This window comes from Pleurodeles waltl, chromosome 10 (assembly GCF_031143425.1).
Source record: "Pleurodeles waltl isolate 20211129_DDA chromosome 10, aPleWal1.hap1.20221129, whole genome shotgun sequence".
NCBI lineage: Eukaryota > Metazoa > Chordata > Amphibia > Caudata > Salamandridae > Pleurodeles > Pleurodeles waltl.
Window position 1 is genome coordinate 1,010,991,395 of NC_090449.1, and position 23,130 is coordinate 1,011,014,524.

The 23,130-nt window shown below is 41.9% G+C and overlaps 1 protein-coding gene across 1 annotated transcript in view; it reads right to left on the reverse strand.

Moving 5' to 3' along the window:
- TOPBP1 (DNA topoisomerase II binding protein 1) overlaps positions 1-23,130 on the reverse strand; it is a 287,854-nt gene that overhangs the window by 224,686 nt on the left and 40,038 nt on the right. Inside the window, exons 10-12 of the mRNA XM_069211909.1 lie at positions 21,233-21,480; positions 16,929-17,248; positions 10,035-10,207 (exon numbers count right to left, since the gene is read on the reverse strand). Of these exons, the coding sequence (XP_069068010.1) occupies positions 10,035-10,207; positions 16,929-17,248; positions 21,233-21,480 (741 nt within the window). The remainder of the gene's footprint in view (positions 1-10,034; positions 10,208-16,928; positions 17,249-21,232; positions 21,481-23,130) is intronic.

Genomic DNA, 23,130 nt, shown 5'->3' on the forward strand with positions numbered 1-23,130 from the left:
TAGAGATTCAAATTCTTCAGAGTTAAATAATATTGCATAATCTACTCCAGAAACAATGACTGTTGGAATACGTTTTTTTATGATTGCATAGAAAGGGCTTAAGTTACCTAATTCATTTTAGCAGACATATTCATTTCTGATGATTTGAATGCGTGAAGGAACCAAACCATGAACCTTTTTAATTTAGTTCACTTCAACCTTTGTTGCTTTTAACTGCACCAATTATAATAATGCAAGATTTGTAAAGTGTGGCAAAACACCCATGATGGGTCTCAAGGTGCTGAAATGTAAGCACAGGGAGATTAAGTGATCTGCCCAGAATCACAGGCTGTTGGGCCGATGCCGAGACTCAAATCTGGTTCCCCGTCTCAAAAGTCGGCAGCTCTGGCCGTTACGCCACACCCTCACCAATTGCCAATATAAGTTATCCAAACAGTGGAAGAAAATGTGTGTGTTTGAGTGTATATATATATATATATATATATATATATATATATATATATATATATATATATATATATATAAATATATATATATATATATATATATATATTTACATATACACACACAAAAATATAAAGTTAATACTCGCACACTCAGGATTCAAGGAAAAGCTAAATTCATTTTAATACAAACAACGCGTTTCGGCTGACACAGCAGCTTATCAAGAGATGGATTGGATTTATAATGGTGTTAATATTGTTGATTAATGTATTTATATATAGGTGTCATTTTTCTTTCAGATGTGATCGGTCGGATGGAAATCTAGTGTCTTCATTCTCTATATGTCAGGTTATTGTTGGGTGATCCTCCTTGCAGACTTTCAGATAATTATATTTTAATTATAGCAATGTGGTTAGTTTGATGTGGTTTGTTGACAGGATTTGGGTGAGTGATAACTATCCTTGTAGCCATATAGGTAGGAATACGGATTTACAGTGTATGATGATCTGTCATCTGTTCTTATTCCCATTAGGACCTTAATTTATAATATTTTATTGTCTATTTTACGGTCCGGGGAATATTAACTCTATTATGTTACACTGTTTTCTTGTTTTATTCTTCCTTCCTTTGAGGGCAACATATAGGGATATTAATACATTAAGCTAAGTCAAAAAGCAATAATATAAACTAGAGTTGCTATTTTTGGTATTAAGATCTGCATATATAATGAGGTTGTGCTGTGTGGGCTGTAGTTGAATCACTTATTTTTGTCTTATGTTTATGGTGAGACAGTATTTAATGGAGCCTTAGTGGTGGTAATTATCACGTGACCAAGGCTGCTGTGTCAGCCGAAACACGGTGTGTTTGTATTAAAATGAATTTTGCTTTTACTTGAATCCTGAGTGTGCGAGTATTAACTTTTTATTTTTGTATTTATGAATTACCGGCTTGCTCGTGCCGGTTCTCGCACCACCCCTCTCGGGCATATATATATATATATATATATATATATATATATATATATATATGGAAAATGTCACTTACCCAGTATACATCTGTTCGTGGCATGAGACGCTGCAGATTCACATGCTGTGCACATCCCACCATCTAGTGTTGGGCTCGGAGTGTTACAAGTTGTTTTTCTTCGAAGAAGTCTTTTTGAGTCACGAGATCGAGGGACTCCTCCCCTTTCGGCTCCATTGCGCATGGGCGTCGACTCCATCTTAGATTGTTTTCCCCGCAGAGGGTGAGGTAGGAGTTGTGTATATAGTAATAGTGACCATGCAATGGAGTAAATATGTATGTACATAATATGGTTAAAAGTGATATATTTACAAATTTACAAATGTTCAAGACCTTTTCTCAACTTAAAACTGCTACAGGCTCCCGGGGAGATGGGAGGGCGCATGTGAATCTGCAGCGTCTCATGCCACGAACAGATGTACACTGGGTAAGTGACATTTTCTGTTCGATGGCATGTGTAGCAGCAGATACACATGCTGTGCATAGACTAGTAAGCAGTTATCTCCCCAAAAGCGGTGGTTTAGCCTGTAGGAGTTGAAGTTGTTTGGAATAAAGTCAGTAATACTGCTTGTCCTACTGTGGCTTGCTGTGTTGTTAACACATCCACGCAGTAATGCTTGGTAAATGTATGAGGCGTAGACCATGTGGCTGCCTTACAGATTTCCGTCATTGGTATGTTTCCTAGAAAGGCCATGGTAGCACCTTTCTTTCTAGGTGAGTGTGCCTTTGGTGTAGTTCTCTTTTTGCTTTTATATAACAGGTTTGAATACATTTAACTATACATCTGGCAATGCCTTGTTTGGATATTGGATTCCCTGTATGAGGTTTTTGGAAAGCAACAAACAATTGTTTTGTTTTGCGAATTTGTTTTGTTCTATCAATGTAGTACATTAGTGCCCTTTTGATGTCTAATGTATGTAATGTTCTCTCAGCTACAGAATCTGGTTCTGGAAAGAACACTGGGAGTTCCACTGTTTGATTTAAGTGGAACGGTGATATGACCTTAGGTAAGAATTTTGGAATTGTTCGTAGAACTACTTTATGCTTGTGTATTTGAATAAAGGGTTCTTGTATGGTAAAGGCTTGTATTTCACTTACTCTTCTGAGAGATGTGATAGCTATTAGATATGCTACTTTCCATGTTAAGTATTGTATCTCACATGAGTGCACGGTTCAAAAGGTGGACCCATGAGTCGTGTTAATACAATGTTGAGGTTCCACGAAGGAACTGGTGGTGTTCTTGGTGGGATAATTCTTTTCAGACCCTCCATAAATGCTTTTATGACTGGGATTCTGAATAATTAAGTTGAGTGCGTAATTTGCAGATAAGCTGAAATTCCAGTGAGATGTATTTTTATGGATGAAAAAGCTAACTTTGACTTTTGTAAGTGAAGTAGGTAGCTTACGATATTTTTAGCAGATGCGTGTAATGGTTGAATGTGATTATTATGGCAGTAATAAACAAATCTTTTCCACTTATTTGCGTAGCAATGTCTTGTGGTTGGTTTTCTAGCTTGTTTTATGACCTCCATACATTCTTGTGTAATGTCTAGGTGTCCGAATTCTAAGATTTCAGGAGCCAATTGCTAGATTCAGTGATGCTGGATTTGGGTGTCTGATCTGTTGTTTGTGTTGAGTTAACAGATCTGGTCTGTTTGGCAGTTTGATATGAGGCACTACTGAGAGGTCTAGTAGTGTACCAAGGTTGTCGTGCCCAAGTTGGTGCTATTAGTATGAGTTTTAGTTTGTTTTGACTCAATTTGTTTACTAGATATGGAAGGAGTGGGAGAGGGGGAAAAGCATATGCAAATATCCCTGACTAACTCATCCATAATGCATTGCCTTGAGAGTGAGCCTGTGGGTACCTGGATGCGAAGTTTTGGCATTTGCGTTTTCTTTTGTTGCAAATAAGTCTATTTGCGGTGTTCCCCAAGTTTGGAAGTAAGTCTTTAGTATTTGGGTATGAATTTCCCATTCGTGGATCTGTTGGTGATCCAGAGAGAGATTGTCGGCTAACTGGTTTTGAATTCCTGGTATGAACTGCGCTATTAGGCGAATGTGGTTGTGAATTGCCCAATGCCATATCTTTTGTGCTAAGAGACACAACTGTGTCGAGTGTGTCCCTCCATGTTTGTTCAGATAATACATTGTTGTCATGTTGTCTGTTTTGACAAGAATGTGTTTGTGGGTTATTAATGTTGAAATGCTTTCAACGCTAGAAATACTGCCAGTAGTTCAAAGTGATTTATAAGAAGCTGTCTCTGCTGAGTGTCCCATTGTCCTTGGATGCTGTGTTGGTTGAGGTGTGCTCCCCACCCTATCATGGAAGCATCTGTTGTGATTACGTATTGAGGCACTGGGTCTTGAAAAGGCCGCCCTCTGTTTAAGTTTATAGTGTTCCACCATTGAAGCGAGGTGTATGTTTGGCGGTCTATCAACACTAGATCTTAAAGTTGACCCTGTGCTTGTGACCATTGTGATGCTAGGCACTGCTGTAGGGGCCGCATGTGTCATCTTGCGTTTGGGACAATGGCTATGCATGAGGACATCATGCCTAGTAACTTCATCACTAATTTTACCTGGCACTTTTGTTTTGGGTGCATGGCTTGTATTACGTTTTGGAATGTCTGTACCCTTTGTGGACTTGGAGTGGCAATCCCTTTTGTTTTGTTGATTGTTGCTCCTAAGTACTGTTGTATCTGACACAGCTTTAGGTGTGATTTGTTGTAGTTGAGTGAGAAACCTAGCTTGTGAAGGGTTTCTATGACATACTTTGTGTGTTGTGAACACCGTTCTTGCGTATTGGTTTTCATTAACCAATCGTCTAGGTACGGGAACACATGTATTTGCTGCCTTCTGATATGGGCTGCCACTACGGCCAGACATTTTGTAAAAACTCTTGGCGCTGTTGTTATTCCGAATGGCAACACTTTGAACTGGTAATGTACCCCTTGGATTACAAACCTTAAGTACTTTCTGTGAGAAGGATGTATAGGTATATGGAAATACGCATCCTTGAGGTCTAGTGTTGTCATGTAGTCTTGTTGTTTGAGCAATGGGATCCCGTCTTGCAGTGTCACCATGTGAAAGTGATCTGATTTGATGTAGATGTTTAATTTTCTGAGATCTAAGATGGGTCTTAGAGTTTTGTCTTTTTTGGGTATGAGAAAGTACAGGGAGTAAACTCCTGTTCCCTTCTGATGAATTGGTACTAGCTCTATTGCATCTTTTTGCAACAACGCTTGGACCTCTAGTTGTAATAGATCCATGTGTTGTTTGGACATGGTGTGTGTTTTCGGTGGGACATTTGGAGGGAATTGTAGAAATTCTATGCAATAACCATGTTGGATAATGGCTAGGGCCCACGTGTCTGTTGTTATTTCCTCCCAGTTTTTGTAAAAATTGGTTAGTCTCCCCCCCACTGGCGTTATGTGTTGGGGATTTGTGACGTTGAAGTCACTGTTTATTTTGTGGTGTTTTGGGACTCTGGAACTTCCCTCTATTTTTTGGGAATTGTCCCCCTCTGTATTGCCCCCGAAAACTTCCCCTCTGATATTGACTCTGGTAAGTGGGTCTTGTTTGTGAGGTTGAGGGTTCTGTGCTCTGTCCCCAAAACCCCCCTCTAAACTGTGATTTACGAAATGTGCCTCTGCTCTGTGGGGAGTAGAGTGCGCCCATGGCTTTGGCCGTATCTGTGTCCTTTTTAAGTTTTAAGTTTTTCGATAGCAGTGTCCACCTCCAGCCCAAACAACTGCTGTCCGTTAAAAGGCATATTCAGCACCGCTTGTTGAATTTCCGGCTTGAATCCTGAGGTGCGTAGCCATGCGTGTCTCCGTATGGTGACTGCTGTATTTACAGTCCTAGCAGCTGTGTCTGCTGCATCCATTGCTGACCGTATCTGATTGTTAGAGATACTCTGGCCTTCTTCCACCACTTGTTGTGCTCTCTTTTGGAACTCTTTGGGTAGGTGTTCTATGAAATGTTGCATTTCGTCCCAATGAGCCCTATCATATCTAGCCAGCAAGGCCTGTGAGGTGGCAATGCGCCATTGGTTGGCTGCCTGTGCCGCGACCCTTTTCCCCTCTGCGTTGAACTTGCGACTTTCCTTGTCTGGTGGTGGTGCATCTCCCGAGGTGTGTGAATTCGCCCTTTTGCGAGCTGCCCCTACAACCACGGAGTCTGGTGTTAATTGCTGCGTGATGTACACAGGCTCTGTTGGTGGCGGTTTGTACTTTTTCTCCACCCTTGGAGTAATGGCCCTGCCTTTCACAGGCTCCTGAAACACTTGTTTTGAGTGTTTCACCATTCCCGGTAACATAGGGAGACTCTGGTACTGGCTATGTGTGCTCGACAGTGTATTAAACAGAAAGTCATCCTCTATTGGTTCTGCGTGCAGGGTGACATTATGAAACGCAGCTGCTCTTGATACCACATGTGTGTAGGCAGTACTGTCCTCAGGTGGTGACAGTCTCGCTGGATAACAGTTGGGACTGTTGTCTGATACAGGCGCATCATAAAGATCCCATGCGTCAGGATCATCCTGACTCATTCCTGTATGAGTTGGAGACTGCATCATTGGTGGAGTGGCTACCGGTGATGGTTGTGGTGAGCGTTGTGGTGATGGTGGCGGAGTTATTTGTTTTGCCACCTTTGCTTGTGGTTGCTTGTCTTTCTCTTGGAAGGCAAGTTTCCTTTTAATTCGTACTGGAGGGAGAGTACTTATCTTTCCTGTGTCCTTCTGAATGTGGAGCCTCCTTTGAGTATAATCTGGCTCCCCTGCCTCTAGCTCCTTTCCGAATCTGTGTCCTTGCATCTGTGAGGACAGGCCCTGTTCCTCGGTGTAGGAACTTGGTTTCGGCTCCGAGGCTGGATGTTTCGGTATCAAAACCTTTTCGACCGTCTTTTTCGGCTCCGAAGACACTTTTTTGCCTTTCGGTGTTCTGATGTCTCGGTGCCGACTCATTTCAGTGCCGCCCTCTTGTGTCGAGATTGCTCTGACCCAATGCCTTTTGGCGGTGGCGTCCCCTGGGCTTTAGTGAATTTTCCGTGAGTTTTGTGCAGTGACGTCTTACTCACGGTTCTCGGCGTCTGTTCGAGATCGACCTCGTCCGAGTCCGAATCCGCGATGGAGAAGGTTTCTTCTTCTTCCAAGTGTTGTTGTTGTCCTGCCGGCACCGACGCCATTTGTAGTCTTCCTGCTCTTCGGTCTCTTAGCATTTTCCTCAACCGAAACGCTTGACAGGCCTCGCAGGTATCCTCTTTGTGTTCGGGAGACAAACACAAATTACAGACCAGATGCTGATCTGTGTAAGGATACTTGTTGTGACATTCGGGGCAGAAGCGGAATGGGGCCCGTTCCATTAGCCTTGAAGACGCACGAGGTCAGGCCGACCAGGCCCCGCTGGGGAATCGAAAACCCCGAAGGGCCAAAGGAGCTCTTCAAAATTCGGTGTTGATCTGTTGTAACTAACCCGATACCAAATGCAAACAATACCGTCGAATTTTCCAAGATTTAACTAACTTTCCGAACCGAAACACAGAGCCAAGAGGAACACGTCCGAACCCGATGGCGGAAAGAAAACAATCTAAGATGGAGTCGACGCCCATGCGCAATGGAGCCGAAAGGGGAGGAGTCCCTCGATCTCGTGACTCGAAAAGACTTCTTCGAAGAAAAACAACTTGTAACACTCCGAGCCCAACACTAGATGGCGGGATGTGCACAGCATGTGTATCTGCAGCTACTCATGCCATCAAACATATATACACAGGGATGTGGAATTCCTATCGCCCGACGCCCGGGACATCTTGTTTGGGGTCAAGGGCAACAAGGTTTTATGTTTACTTTGTCCTTGGGACAAGTAGGCCCAACCCTCTGCAGCACAAACCCTTTGGTTGCCCGTTTACAGAGAGTGGAACTCTCTGCAGTTGAGGTAATGTGTTTCCAAAAGATAATGCTGTTCGAACTTGTATTTATGGTTCATTATTTAAAAGCCGACATTATTAGGGTGAGTGCTGTAAATTATTGTTTTAAGGTCACACTTCACTACTGACGTTGGTTCCAGTACAAAAAAAAAAAAAAAGCTATGAGGCTAAGTATAATGCTCCCAGAATGCTCTATGATTAGAAGCAAATGAAGTGTCATTTAGTAAAATGTTTTGATGCATGCTAGTATTTCCCAAAAATACTTCTAATGGAAAATCAGTGTAACCATTTTCAACACGATTATGGGAAGCATGGAAATAAACAAACACTGACAAAGCCAACTGATCTGACATATTTTTATAAGTCTTTTAGTTTCATCAATGCGTGTCTTGTTTTGACATGGCTTTTGTAACACTTGATTGTTGTGGGAGCTACCAGGCCTTCAACATTGTAACAAACACTGGCAAAAAAAAAAAAACGTTTTTGAACTCTAAAAGCACACGTTGCCACCAGTGGCATAACAAAGGCCCCGCAGCCGCCCTCCAGGGGGCCCCTTCAGCACAGCACCTGCCCTGAGTGAGTCTGGATAGGGGGCTCCTCCATGTTCTTTGCAAAGGGGCACCCTCCAGTTTTGTTACGTCACTGATTGCCACTGTAGTTCCTGACACTGAACAAAACTACTTTGTGTGCCAATATGCTCCTTGTGGAAGAGCAGAATGCAATCACTCACAGTAAAGCCAGCCAAAAGAGAGAGAAATAGAAGTTTAATAAAAACAAAATGTCTTTGTTAACACCAGACCTAATTAGGGACCAAGACCCACATGTAGGTAGCTTTTTGCATGTCGCAAACAGCGACTTTCGCTGTGTGCGACGTGCAAAAAGCACATTGCGATGCACAAACCCAGTTTTGCGATTCGGTAACCTGGTTACCAAATCGCAAAACGGGTTTGCGACTCGCAATTAGGAAGGGGTGTTCCCTTCCTAATTGCGACTTGCAGTGCAATGTAGGATTGTTCTGCGAACGCGGGCACAAACCAATCGCAGTTTGCACCCATTTCAAATGGGTGCTAACACTTTCGCAAAAGGGAAGGGGTCCCCATGGGACCCCTTCCCCATTGTGAATGTCACTGTAAACATTTTTTCAGAGCAGGCAGTGGTCATACAGACCACTGCCTGCTCTGAAAAAATGAAACGAAAACGTTTCATTTTTCGTTTTTGTAATGCATCTAGTTTTCCTTTAAGGAAAACGGGCTCCATTACAAACAAAAAAATAACTGCTTTATTGAAAAGCAGTCACAGACATGGTGGTCTGATGTCTCCAGCAGGCCACCATCCCTGTGAGGGCCGCCATTTGCAAGGGGGTCGCAAATTGCGACCCACCTCATGATTATTCATGAGGTGGGCATTTGTGAAGCCCTTGCGAATGTAGGATGGTGTCAGGGACACCATCCTACATTCGGATTTGCGACTCGCAAATTGCGACTCGATCGGACTCACAATATGCGGGTCGCAAATCTGAACCTACCTACAAGTGGCCCCATATTCTTAAAGAAAGTCACAAAAGTGCACCCATGGTATATGTCGTATTCCTATAAAATATTTGTGAACTGAATTTTAGCATGGGTAAATACGCATGTGTAGATTTGCTCATGTGAAAATCTATTGAGCATTTGCAAGTTCATTTTCCCTCCAGCCACTTTCTTCCCAACCCTGGAAGAAGTTCTAATTCTGACATTGTCAGGAGTAAATGTCCAACCTTTCTTATTATGGGAAAATATTAGAGAGAAGCTGGTGAAAATCTTTAAAACATGCAGGTTAGTAGGCTTGCAGACTCAAAGGCATTCCAGCCCTGGAACTATTGCTTACTGCTTCCTCCAGCCCCAGTATGCAAATCTGCAGAAAGGTGGCAAAATAAGGAAATTGCTACAGTAGGGATTGAAACTGCAAGTATTCAAGCCCTACTATGGTAGTAGCCCTGGCATAATCAGAGAGGTTATTATCAGAGCTCTTACATAATGAGATTGCTGCCATAATTTGGTGCCACACTACATGGCACCAAAGGGACAAGTAGATCATTTTACAGGACAAGTAGATTTGAGAAGCAACCTGTCCCCTGGACAAGTAGATATTTTAATAAATTCCACACCCCTGTATACATATATATACATATATATATATGTATATCGAGAAAGAGAGAGCTGTTTTGCTAAGCTAGTATTGGATTAAAAATGTAAAATATACAATAAAAATAAACAACAAATATAGTGAAGACTTAGAGGTCAATATCACACTCAGATTTGTATAAGGAGGTGCAGACAAGATGAATCAGTCATAACTTTCATAACTTCTAAAGAGGGGCATGGACAGTTGCAAGTAGGACGCTCCATATGGTTCTATCATCTCTCGTCATACCAACCAAAACTGTTACTCAAAGCCCCTAGCCTTCAGCAGGTAACAAGGACAGAGGTGTATAATTCAAATATTGTTTTTAAATAAAGAAACAGAAATGCATAATGATTATTAATAATAGTTATGATCATTTTTGCATTTTGTAAGTAAATGCTTTATGAACAGGAACATTTCTTAGTCAGAGGTTAGTGTCCAGTAGTGTCAGGTAAGCAAAAACAAACATGCACGTTACAAACCTTGCTCCAAGTAGCGCAGCCAAATGTAATATAGCATCTCGCTCTGCACCCGCAAATTGGCTAACCGAAAGTACACATTTTTCAAGTGGAGTGCAGCCTTCCGCCATTGTTACTGGTGTGAAAAGAGGATGGGACCGGGGATCTAAAAGAGTTTCCTGTTCATCACACATACCCTGGAGAAAAGGTAATTTATAAATCATTAACATGAAATTGAAAAAAGCAAAATGTAATGACAAAATGCATTTCCTGACATAGTCTGTCTCTTGCTATAATTATATCACAAGGACTATCAAAAAAGTTATAAAAACAAACGTGCAGTAAATAAATTTAAAAAAAAACAATGTAATTACTTTTCAACTCAATCAAAACCCATAGGAAGGGTGACATTAATGTCATTTTAGAATCTGGGTAGATCCTCTGCTGGCCATTAGGGAGGAATAAGAGAGGGATTAATTCTTCCACCCAAAAAGGGTTACCAGTACCACAAGACATATGCCTTGCTTAATGAATTGAGCATTTACAAGTAAAGGTAACTGCAGTTGTAGCGAGTTCTATACTTGAGGTACCCAGTGGTTGGCATACAAATTTTGCCCAAAGAAATCCGTTCAAAAGTACATGCAGGACTAACCTATGTGTCCTGGGCCTGGTTTCACATGAATGTTTACCAGAGTGAAGCCAGTAGGCATCTCACTCTTCAAATACAGCATCTTGCATTTTGATTATGTGAAGGAAATGCATGTTAATCCGTTCTCCTAGAAAGGTATACTTAATACACCCCTCAAGACCACAAACCCTTCTATAAAACTATGCAGAGGACATTCCCATCAGAACAGTAAAAAATCAATATCAGATTGCAATACAATTGTCTGTCCCAGACTTGCCTGGCCATACACAACTAATAGCTAAGAAGTAGATACAATATTCTTCACCTCATTAAGGGAATAGCTGAGAGACGGCTTTAAGACAGGGGCCATAGAGTGCTCACTCCTACGTTTGTTAGTTGTTTAAACCAACGCAGGTCCTCCTAGAGGTTGGCCTGAAAAGGCACCATTGACTGTGTTTTTACAATACAGCAAGATCACAACCATGTGCATCCTCGTCAATCCATGCAGTAGAACTCTTTTTGCAAGCACAGCACTTATGGTAAGAACACACAGCTATCGCTAGTAACAGAATTTGCCATCCACCATGAACACACCCTGCTCCAGTCCTGGAAGTAAGTATTGTTAGTAGAACCGTTTGTCAGTAACCCTTTTGAATGTTTTGGCATCCAAGCATCAACACCTCAGCAGCTGTTCTGCCAGGCTTAGAGATGCTGGGCAGATAATTAGGCCCCTCTATTTGTATACAGGAGACTGGGTTGTGTCTGCAAAGGGTGATGCATCTCGATTCACTGCTGTGTGGGTACTATATGGCACGTTTCACATTCAGATTGAAGTCTATTAGGATCATATGGCAATGACACATAGGCAGCTTCCCAACCAGTCAGTGGACGAGAGATTAGGAAGCCTTTCCCCCAATAAAAAAAAGAATGCTTCCCTGAATGGTACCTCTCTATACCTAGAAGCGAAGCAGCAAATTACTATTTAACTGGCATATCTAAGAGGTGGAAAATATTCTCAATAATCTTTAGGCCCAAATTAGGTGACTCCCCTTCTACTTAGGCCATGCTCCCTCATTCTTTCTCCCCAGTAGGTGCTCAGCTGTTAGCAAGGTCGGAGATCTGAAAACTTATATCTTGGGCATGCCTTCACAGGGTTAAATGAGTACCACCCGGGATGCAAAAGACTGTAAAATGGGGAACACCACTATAAATTATCATGAATTTATGTTTCCTTTGTAATCTATCATTGAGTCGAGATATGGCCTTTGTTTCTTGACCTTTATGCTTTGTTATGATTGTTCAATTACTGCAATGAACTGATAGCTACCGACACAAATATAACGTTTATGTATGTATACACCTTGTATGCGCAGACTATGCTGTACTATATTACAGATGCTCAATATGTACCTACTTACTGTCTTTGGTCTGTGCACCTTGTCTATTAAAAACAATAAAAAATGTTTTTAAAAAAAATGTAAAGTGCCACCCTGATGGAGACAGAGAAGACAGTTGCTCTTCTTCACTAATACAAGCATTCCCATTGTCTAAGGAATGTCTTCCGGAGTTTATTAAAAACACTCCACACAATGATTTTATTGCACACCGCCCTCAGTCAATTGTTCACAAACAGGTTTATGTGTATTTTCTTGCAATTCAGTTATGCATTTTTGATGACTGACCTGCGGCTGAGGAATACGGAAGGGCCTATGGGGGTTATTACAACTTTGGAGGAGGTGTTAATCCGTCCCAAATGTGACGGATATACCACCAGCTGTATTACGAGTTCCATAGGACATAATGGACTCGTAATACGGCTGGTGGTATATCCGTCACTTTACCGTCACTTCTGGGACGGATTAACACCTCCTCCAAAGTTGTAATAACCCCCATAGTATTGTGTAGTTGGGCATACCAGAGCCACAAAACAAGGGCCTGTTTCAATCAGTCAATAATAAACATGCATATGTGCCAGTCCTTGTGGGTTTGTTCCCACTGAAAATATAGTTGCCCCTGCAAACTCAACTTTCACACCCTAGAGAAGAAGAATATGATGATTCATGTTGACATAAGGCCCAGGAGGGACAAATTCTTCTTTGCTACAAACCTGTCTAGACAACTGGGTCAGTGCTGGACATGGTTTTCTCTCAGTATTATTAAGCAGGGCCGTAAGTCATGGTTTTCTGGAAGATTCTGCTACTACTCTATGCAGAGGGAATTCTGGAAATTCTCTAACAGTCCCCAAACATGGAGGAAACAGAGGCAAGCTTCAGTCTGTTTTGTGAATCCCTCAAGCAAATGAGCTTCTCTGTATGCCAGAGACTTTGCAAATAACATGAGAAGTGACCTGAGCCAAATGGAAATGGATGGGTTATTCAAGTAATATATAGGTGCTGAATGATGATTTGTGCTGCTTGTGGGACCTATTTTGGAAGCAAGCGGCTAGGTTGGTTGCATACAGCATTTTTCCCTACCAATGTCCCAATTCACTAACAGGACCTTGATGCACCTCGTTTATACTCAGTCGACCTTGAATACTAAAGGAAGATGTGCACAATGCGAGAGTCAGAAGGGAGTTAGAAAGAGTCCTGGTTATAACAGCATGCTCCTGGCACTCTACCCACGTGGGTTACTGAGATAATTTCTCTAGAATGGTGCTAAGGGTCTAGTGTGAGGAAAAGCTTTCAGGGTTCTCTGGGCAATAAAAATGGGACAATAAGTGAGTTTTACTTCTGGTGTTGCTCTACTTACAGTTGGAGCCAAAACCAATTACCAAATACGCTGTTTATTCTTGACCCACAGGAAAGCTACATTGCGCAGACCAAGGCTTACTTAGAGCGGAGGTGTGCAGTAGAGACTCAGTGCTTTAGCTTGAAAATAACTTTATTCACAGCAAAAAAAAGGGTACTACACACATAAAATGCAAAAGGCAAATGTACTGAAAAATGTAAATGCAGTTACTCTTTGGGAGTCAGTAGCACTTTCAAATTACTCTTAGGTTCATACAGGTAATATCACAATGTTAGTGAGAAAACACAATTAGTGGCCGCCGAAGTCTGTAGGGGTATAATCTCCTTTCATTCAAACCCCCCAGGCAGTGGTTACACGTTAATCAGGCTAGAAGGTTATCAGGGTCCTCATGTTCTATTTATAGCTGCCCTGGGGTCAGTGTAAAGTACTTGTCGTATGCACAAACGTCTGCACACTGTACTATAAAAACTATGGTGTATGCTCCAAACCAGGAAGGGATGGGCTGCATGAATACTGGTGGACAGAAGCTGCATTTACTCACATCTGATGGGGAAAAGGGTCCTTCTTTGCTGGGCCTTGCTTTCATCCAAGCTCATACCCAGCCCGCAAAGAGAAAAGCATTTCTCAGGTTGCAATTGTGATGTTGAATTCAGAACTGCTGTAGTGTGGTCCTGCTTTTCTTTTAGCACCTCTCCAAAAGAGGTGTGTCCCTGTCAGATGGTCAAGCCAATGAAAGCCACTAAGAGTTTTCTTTGCACCAAGCTATCACAGGAATTGCAGCCTGGCTTGCTCACTCCAACCTTCATCATTCACAGAGGAGATTCAAAATGTATTCCTGCACTGCAACAGTCAATCACATATGCCCCATGCTTACCCTACTGAGCATAAATATGGTATGCATGTATGCAACATCTATGACCTACACAGATAGCGTGAATGGCCTAGTTGAAGAGGACTGGCAGACAGTTTTAAAGGCAACTTTCCCTGGGCAGGCAACACTAAAAAGCCCTGTATAAAGGTAGAATCCATTGCTGCCATCACCGTCAGTTCTCTGCAGCCCAGTGAGTAGACTGTGGTCAAGCCCAAGAAAAGTAGGGTGCACACTATGTGCCCCTACAGACCACAGACCCCCAACTCAGAGTCATATTCTGTGCCACACTGGGCCCGTACCTTACACCCACGATGGTCACATGAACTGAGGCCGAAAATCAAACAGATCCAGAACTGCTACATGGGCGACTCGGGCAGGGATGCACACTCTCCCGAGACATGTAGAAGATACCTCAATAGATGGCCTTCCCGCTATCTGAAAAATGTGGACTTAATTACTGTTTGGAAAAGCCCTGACATCAAATTTGGAAAGCCAGCATGAAAGTAGTGAATTATTTTGTGAGAATGCTATACTGCCATGTTGGAATGAGATACACTGTTGATGGCTTAGCGCCTACCTCCAAGGAATCTTAAAAATTCTTCAGAAACGTTGTGTGAGGGTGCTTTAAATGTACTCTGATGCAGACTTCTCTTTGTGAATGACTGCAGCAGATTCCAAACCTTTGATTGCCAACCTCAGCTAGAGCATTTGAACTTATGTACAGTTAGAGGAGCATAGTCGCATGGTCAGGAGTAAATATGCCTATACAGGGAGTGCAGAATTATTAGGCAAATGAGTATTTTGACCACATCATCCTCTTTATGCATGTTGTCTTACTCCAAGCTGTATAGGCTCGAAAGCCTACTACCAATTAAGCATATTAGGTGATGTGCATCTCTGTAATGAGAAGGGGTGTGGTCTAATGACATCAACACCCTATATCAGGTGTGCATAATTATTAGGCAACTTCCTTTCCTTTGGCAAAATGGGTCAAAAGAAGGACTTGACAGGCTCAGAAAAGTCAAAAATAGTGATATATCTTGCAGAGGGATGCAGCACTCTTAAAATTGCAAAGCTTCTGAAGCGTGATCATCGAACAATCAAGCGTTTCATTCAAAATAGTCAACAGGGTCGCAAGAAGCGTGTGGAAAAACCAAGGCGCAAAATAACTGCCCATGAACTGAGAAAAGTCAAGCGTGCAGCTGCCACGATGCCACTTGCCACCAGTTTGGCCATATTTCAGAGCTGCAACATCACTGGAGTGCCCAAAAGCACAAGGTGTGCAATACTCAGAGACATGGCCAAGGTAAGAAAGGCTGAAAGACGACCACCACTGAACAAGACACACAAGCTGAAGCGTCAAGACTGGGCCAAGAAATATCTCAAGACTGATTTTTCTAAGGTTTTATGGACTGATGAAATGAGAGTGAGTCTTGATGGGCCAGATGGATGGGCCCGTGGCTGGATTGGTAAAGGGCAGAGAGCTCCAGTCCGACTCAGACGCCAGCAAGGTGGAGGTGGAGTACTGGTTTGGGCTGGTATCATCAAAGATGAGCTTGTGGGGCCTTTTCGGGTTGAGGATGGAGTCAAGCTCAACTCCCAGTCCTACTGCCAGTTCCTGGAAGACACCTTCTTCAAGCAGTGGTACAGGAAGAAGTCTGCATCCTTCAAGAAAAACATGATTTTCATGCAGGACAATGCTCCATCACACGCGTCCAAGTACTCCACAGCGTGGCTGGCAAGAAAGGGTATAAAAGAAGGAAATCTAATGACATGGCCTCCTTGTTCACCTGATCTGAACCCCATTGAGAACCTGTGGTCCATCATCAAATGTGAGATTTACAAGGAGGGAAAACAGTACACCTCTCTGAACAGTGTCTGGGAGGCTGTGGTTGCTGCTGCACGCAATGTTGATGGTGAACAGATCAAAACACTGACAGAATCCATGGATGGCAGGCTTTTGAGTGTCCTTGCAAAGAAAGGTGGCTATATTGGTCACTGATTTGTTTTTGTTTTGTTTTTGAATGTCAGAAATGTATATTTGTGAATGTTGAGATGTTATATTGGTTTCACTGGTAATAATAAATAATTGAAATGGGTATATATTTGTTTTTTGTTAAGTTGCCTAATAATTATGCACAGTAATAGTCACCTGCACACACAGATATCCCCCTAACATAGCTAAAACTAAAAACAAACTAAAAACTACTTCCAAAAATATTCAGCTTTGATATTAATGAGTTTTTTGGGTTCATTGAGAACATGGTTGTTGTTCAATAATAAAATTAATCCTCAAAAATACAACTTGCCTAATAATTCTGCACTCCCTGTACTCTCCTCTTAGGTATCCAAGCCATATTTAAAAATGCAGGAGAGATTAATATTTTATTACAAGGCCACAATTAAGCAACTCTTCTTCTTCTAAAGTAAATCTTCACATATTTTCGTGAGGTGGGCACTTCAGTATGGCATAGATGTTTTTCCCCTAGATATTTTCAGTACTGCACTATTCTATGACATAGTGCTTTGGAATGTCCTGTTTCAGATCCTCACTTGAGCTTCAACACAATCCTTAAAACGTACATGATCCATTACGTATGTAACAAACCTTAAAATGCTAAAGAGTGTACTGTTTTAAAAGTTCAATGGTAAGACTACAAATCCTTACCAGCCATGCATTAGTTACAACCTCTCCAACTGTTGGCTCTACGTCACAACCCAGTAAAGGAACCACAGCATAGTCGGCAATGCCCCGGATATGAGGAGACTGAACTTTCCCGGCGTTCTTTGTAATAAGTTCTGTAATGATGGCCTGGTCCTTCTCAGTAAATCCCAGTACCAGGAATTTCCGTCTGCTGAACAAACCTTCTTCAATTATGGTGGAAGAGTCAGCAAGGCCACTTTGGCTGTTGAACACATGGTGCTCATCTTGTGTGGACGCTTGAGTAGACATGTTGAAGTTGTTTGTTTCCTGGGTGCCTGGGTCAACTGAAATACAATGACATTGAGACCAGTTCATAAATCACTTATTTACAGTGGAAAAACAGTTTAACAATGTTCAATTACAAAACAAATCTCTAAATTATACAGTGTCATCTAAACATGGGGCAATGAACATGAACTTTAACCAAATAATATTATTACAATCAATAAATAATGTTTTGAAAACAATTGTGAATTACGAATGAAGTTAACTTGCTGTTTGACCACCAAATTTCGACTATGCAGGAGTTCAGAACACAAGGTCAAGGTAGTGCAAGGACAATTTGCTTGAGATGGGAACTGGCTCAGATATATGGACTGCAATTGTCACAAAGCTAGAACATATTGTTATGAAACTGTCTGGCTAATGCAAGTCTAAGGGATACAGTGGGAAGCTGGACTACAGAGCCCTTCAGATGAACAGTACTACATATTAATAGGTTCCTCCAAGTGCATTCAACTCACTGTGTCCAAGACACAGAGCTCAGGGGGTCCTGTACTGCGGAGAGTCAGGGTTAGCAAAGAAAGTGACCAACCTCTGCTTAGTACAAGCAAGATCACAAAACACCAAAGACAAATTTGCTATCCACTTAAGTACAGAAGTGCTAGGACCTGGGGTAGCCCACCGCACTATGAGTCTATGGAGCGTGTGTCAGCACTAACTCACATATAACAAAGAAGAGGAGGAGCAGACAAAATGCTGTGAATTGGTGTATGACCATGTTATTGAAGATACTTGCTGTGGCAATGGAGTTAGGCTAACGTTTGGCAGGTGTGGCACGAGAAGCTAGTAGTGTTTCCGCTTCCAGGTCTCCACAAGAAGCAACTGCCTGAAAGAAATGTTACCCAACTATATTAGTTCTGAGGTTCTGTAGTTGGAGCACTTCTCACCTGTGTGGTTGGAGCACTTATCACCTGTACTCACGTCTGTTGTATTTTTCTGGTATTCGTCTGAAGATAGACAGGCTACCCTGGACATCTGTGGCTGGACTTAGCTATTCATTTGCTCCCGCAGCCTCCTGCTGGCTTTTTTCATGCAACAGGGATGTATCTTGGTAGTCAAGAAGCTTCTTGGAGTCATAAACTAAGGAAGCCGATTAGGGACTTCACCCCCCACTCATTTCATTTACTGTCAAATACTATAGACTCTTTGATATTGACAACTATTTACATGTGCTGTCTTACTGTGTACTCAGCCTTCCTCATCTCTGAAGCTCTATTCACACTGTGAAGAAGCATATTTACCGCTATCCCGCTCTTCCCCAAATAGACCCTCTGAAAATCTGTGGTCAGAGAATTTCTGAGAGCTTCTGTGACACGTTTGGGATTGACTTCGGAGTACAAAACGTATCCTTTAGATTCCTGACAGGGCGATCAAGTGGGGATAGTTAAATCACAAGGGGGCTTCTCCTTGAGAATGGCTTAAGCATGCCCTTGTTAACGATTATGCTTGAATCGTGCTGTATCTGAGTTTCTAACACCTGCCATCCCGTAGAGTAAACATTAACTGCTCATCTTGCTAATCCAGAGAGTTAACTGACTAAAGTAAGTGAACTAGTTAACTGATTCGTGTCCAGTAGTATTAGTGGCCCGGAAACACCATTGGTAAATTACAATACTGAGGAAGGATAACACCCAGTAACAACTGGTTAACCCTGGATCCCAGGAAAAATACCTCACAGATGCATTCACCTTGGTCCAGCACCTAGCCAAGGTCATACTTTGGGTATAGGAAAGATAGTGGGGTCAGAATGGATCTCTGTTTGACCCACATCAGAGGAATAACTTGCATTCCACCAGGGTAGGAACCTCACTGGCTTGACAAATTAACTTAGCCCCGGTCTCATAACCGTTCAGATTTAATAGGTAGGGGTAAAGGACAGGCCCTAAGCCATTAATGATTCACTAGGCTAGGTGATGCCGACATTTCTGGAACTTCACGGGTGCTCCAATAAAAACACAAGATTCTTTGGTTGGATCTTTCCTTTCCCCCAAAGATTAGCTATGTAGGTCTGATATGCACTCTGAAGAGGTGAAGGAATGTAGGAGCCATATTACAGAGCTCTGCCTGTTTCAAGGATCACCTGTAAAGAGGGAGGACCTCCTGCTGAAGTTCTTCTTTTGGGCTCCCTCAGTCTGCCATCTCAGGAGTGACAGGCAATTTAAGGCAGACAATGACACCTGTTTTTGCACACACCTTCAGTGGAGAGGTCACAGACTAATCCGACTTCAAATCCATTCTCCATTTCCAGTGTCTGCGGACCATTAGTTTACTAGTGTGCATTCAGCTATAACACAGTTTCTTACAGTAAGTTTGTTCAACCTTTTCTCAACACAAGTTTTGAACAAAAGAGGTCTTTGTTTACCAAGGGAATTGATTTGGGGGAGGGAGGGGAGTAAGGTGGTAATTAGTCAACCTGACCTAGGGACCAGAAGACAAATCCTAGACCCAGTTTGGCTGGTTAGGTGCTTATCTACTGCTGGACTGTTTGCTGGAGTTGCTTCAGGGTTCTTAAATGCTGAGTGCTAGCCTGTTGTGTTTAGGTATAGGGTTATTTTAATGTACTTTAGAAAATGTACCTATTATTGTACTATTTGATCTGTAATAATGTGTTTAACCAAATCTCACAGCTGGAGTTTTAGTAGAACTGTAATCAAAGTTCCTCCAGGGGGCCCAGACAGGTTTTCTACAGCACTCTGCATTTACAACTGTGGCAAGAGATTATTTCAATTCTGTAGCCTAATATTACACCATTCAACCTGCTACCATGACACCGTCACTTTCGCTCATGGGAGTTGGGCTGACAGATGCAAACTCTTTTTGCTGCCACTGTCGCTCCTTCCAGCTTTGTGTTTCATTTGACAGCAGTCCTGCTTTGTGAATGCAATCCGATTCGGAACAGCGTATTCAGCAATGGTTGACCTAGCTATACTCTGACATCTTTCGAGAATAACTGTTGTGAGTACATCATCATGCATGAGGTCATGAAGTGTACCATCGCCCTGCTAAACTTGAGAGTGCACTCTTCGTGTGGAACCTTAGGAAAGTTCCCAAAGAACAACTTTACTGGAGCGACCAAATCTCTCAAAAACAATAGTCTTTCATGTATATGTCTGAATATTCCTAATATGACTTTAAACAGCTGCAGAACACCTCACACTACTAAGAGTTTTTATTTTATTTTTGGAAACCTTAATGTATTGCCATGCTTTACTGTTCGTTTTGTACAGCACTAAACACAAGAGAAGATGTAGCCTTCTCTACAGAATTCCTATCCGGACGTCTGTCTAAGTGCACTCCCCCTTCACTCTTGTGCAGACTGTAGCTTCCAGGTGAGGCACATTTTTCCACAAAGGGTCATCATAATAGTACTTTGAATCTACACATCAATTTCACAAGCTCGAAATCGGACACTTCATTTTCTCTGCATTTGTTACCCCAAGGGAAAGCACATCTGGGGATTTTGGGATCTATAGGGCTCAAGGAAGAACATACACTACCCACTATAAAAGTAATAACATTTTAAAATCTATTCCCATTTATCCACCATATTCCAGCCGAAGACTAACAGAAGGGAACCAAGCTTAGAACATCTGTGTCATGAACAAATTAAGGACAGAAGAAACAATCACAAAAAAGGAGTGGATGCAAGAGTGAAATGAAATAGGTCTTCTACTGCAAATGCTAAATCAAAGTGAAGGATTCGCTGGAAAGGGTGAGCTGTAGAACAAGGACGGGGATTGATTCCCACCCTGAAACTACTAAGTTTCAAAAGTGATAAACACCAGTTCCATGCTTTCCAACAGCTCATACAAATCATAGGCATAGAGAAGAGGATAGGGACTAGGAGACAAGAAGAAGAAGTTTTACTTTTATAAGAGAGTGCAAACATGAATGTACGGTCACTAAAAAGTTACTAATACAATTCTCATATGAAATGCATGAACGCTGAATAGCAGGTAATTTATTTTTAATGTTGGCATTCTTACTTAATGTTGAATCATTCTCCATATACTGGGAGAGCAGCTCGTCATCTGCCTGCTGTTGCCTCACAGGCGTCCGAGGTGATTTCTTTGCAAGGCTGCTATTCATTCTCTGAAGAGCAGGATTTGGCACAGGTGGCACTGCAGCTGCAATATCTGCTGGTCGGTAGTTTGCGTGAAAATACTGTTCCTCAGACAAGAGGCAGCCCTTGGAAAAACTGTCCAATAACCACTTTGCGGTCACTACATGAGGTCTGGTGTAGGAGAGAAGAAAATAAAAGTTCAGACACACAAAACTGCTTCAACCAGGAAGTACAGGAACCAAGATTCCTGAAATCCTACAGGTCCAGTTACAATACTTACATCTGTGGCAAAAGTGATTTTAAACCGTTTGCACAGTTGTTGCACTCAATGCTGGCATGTGAGGCATTTTGTACTTTCATTTTCATTATAATGCAACAGAAATTTATTAAGATTGATTTCTTTAGTACAAAGATCATGGTTCTAGTATAAAGTGTGTCAATTAGAAACAAGATTGGTGCTTGATTGTCACAAGCTGCTTGAAAGTAGGATAACTAGTACTTCTGAATATCTCACTTCATATTATGTCACAATTTGGTTCAAGAAGCTGGCTGATTATTTTCAGTAAGGGACAAAACCATGAGTAGTAATAATGTGTAAAGTGACCCAAAATATAGGATATCAAATATTATAGTAATTTCCTTGGAAAAGTGCACATAGTAGACATTCACCTTCAAGTGTTCTGCATAAATGTTGGTCCAAATCCACCAACCAAGGTCGTCCAAACACGAAGTCAAAATGAGTTAACCACTGGACAGTGACACTATTACAAAGACCTGGCTGAGTGCTGTGGATACCAAGTGTAGCTCGTGAGCAAGATGTTGGTTACAGCACCCTATAATGTTGCTCGCCAGAGACTTAGGCCTACATCTTTATTTGGCACAGGACAAGCACTTTTTTCTTTTGAAGGGAGAGTGAGGCCGCCTTCCGAACTGGTGTGCTAGCTTTATAACTACAGGATATTAAAGGGGGCTAACTGGGTACAACGTAATTGTCATGTAGAACCCATACAATGAACTGGAGAATTAAACAAAAATGCAAAGTGAACTTCTTGGGCATGTGTAAAATTGCAAAGATGTTGCAGAAACCTGCAAAGTGTTTGCTGGATAAATACATTTGTGTGGGCTGACTGAAATATAGTGAACATTTTCAAACTATAATCTGAGGCTATGGGAGAATCGATGTGCACTAGGTGCTAGCAAACGGCCTCACCCCATCGCCCAGTTTAACATTCGCTTTGGACCCTTTAATTTTGACTTCTGCCATTGACGGGATTGGCAGTTTTTCATATAATTGGGTCCCTTGATCCTCCCAGGGTAACTCCTGCCAATGTGGATGTGGTTGCATATCAGAATCTGAAACTTACATCAGGAAATATTAACATATTAAAAAGTAGCCAGGGAAAGGGTAGTCCACATGCTCTACAGCTCTGATACAGGATCTGTAAAGAAAAAAAAAATCTAAATATGGATCACAAATTGGTGGAACCAGCCAGTGGATTTCCCTATAGAGCCATTATGGAATTTACAAAGTTTTCATGGTGGAGGAATTATGGAAGCTTGCAGAGCACAGAAAGCTAAAAACCATGTATGATGGAAACGTGTCAAGTGCGATAATGGGGGCATATGTAAAAGAGAACTGTGTGCTAAGACCTGAGTTTAAAGTGGTCATACAGTGGTCATAGATTTGCAATGTTGCTTTTCTAATATGCTACAAACCGCATAATTTCTTATTGTAAAATTTTGGAGAAAATTCCAACCCTTTTGGCTAGATTGTTGCCAATATACAATTATGAATCCTCCAAGTTGTACTGTTTTTTTCTG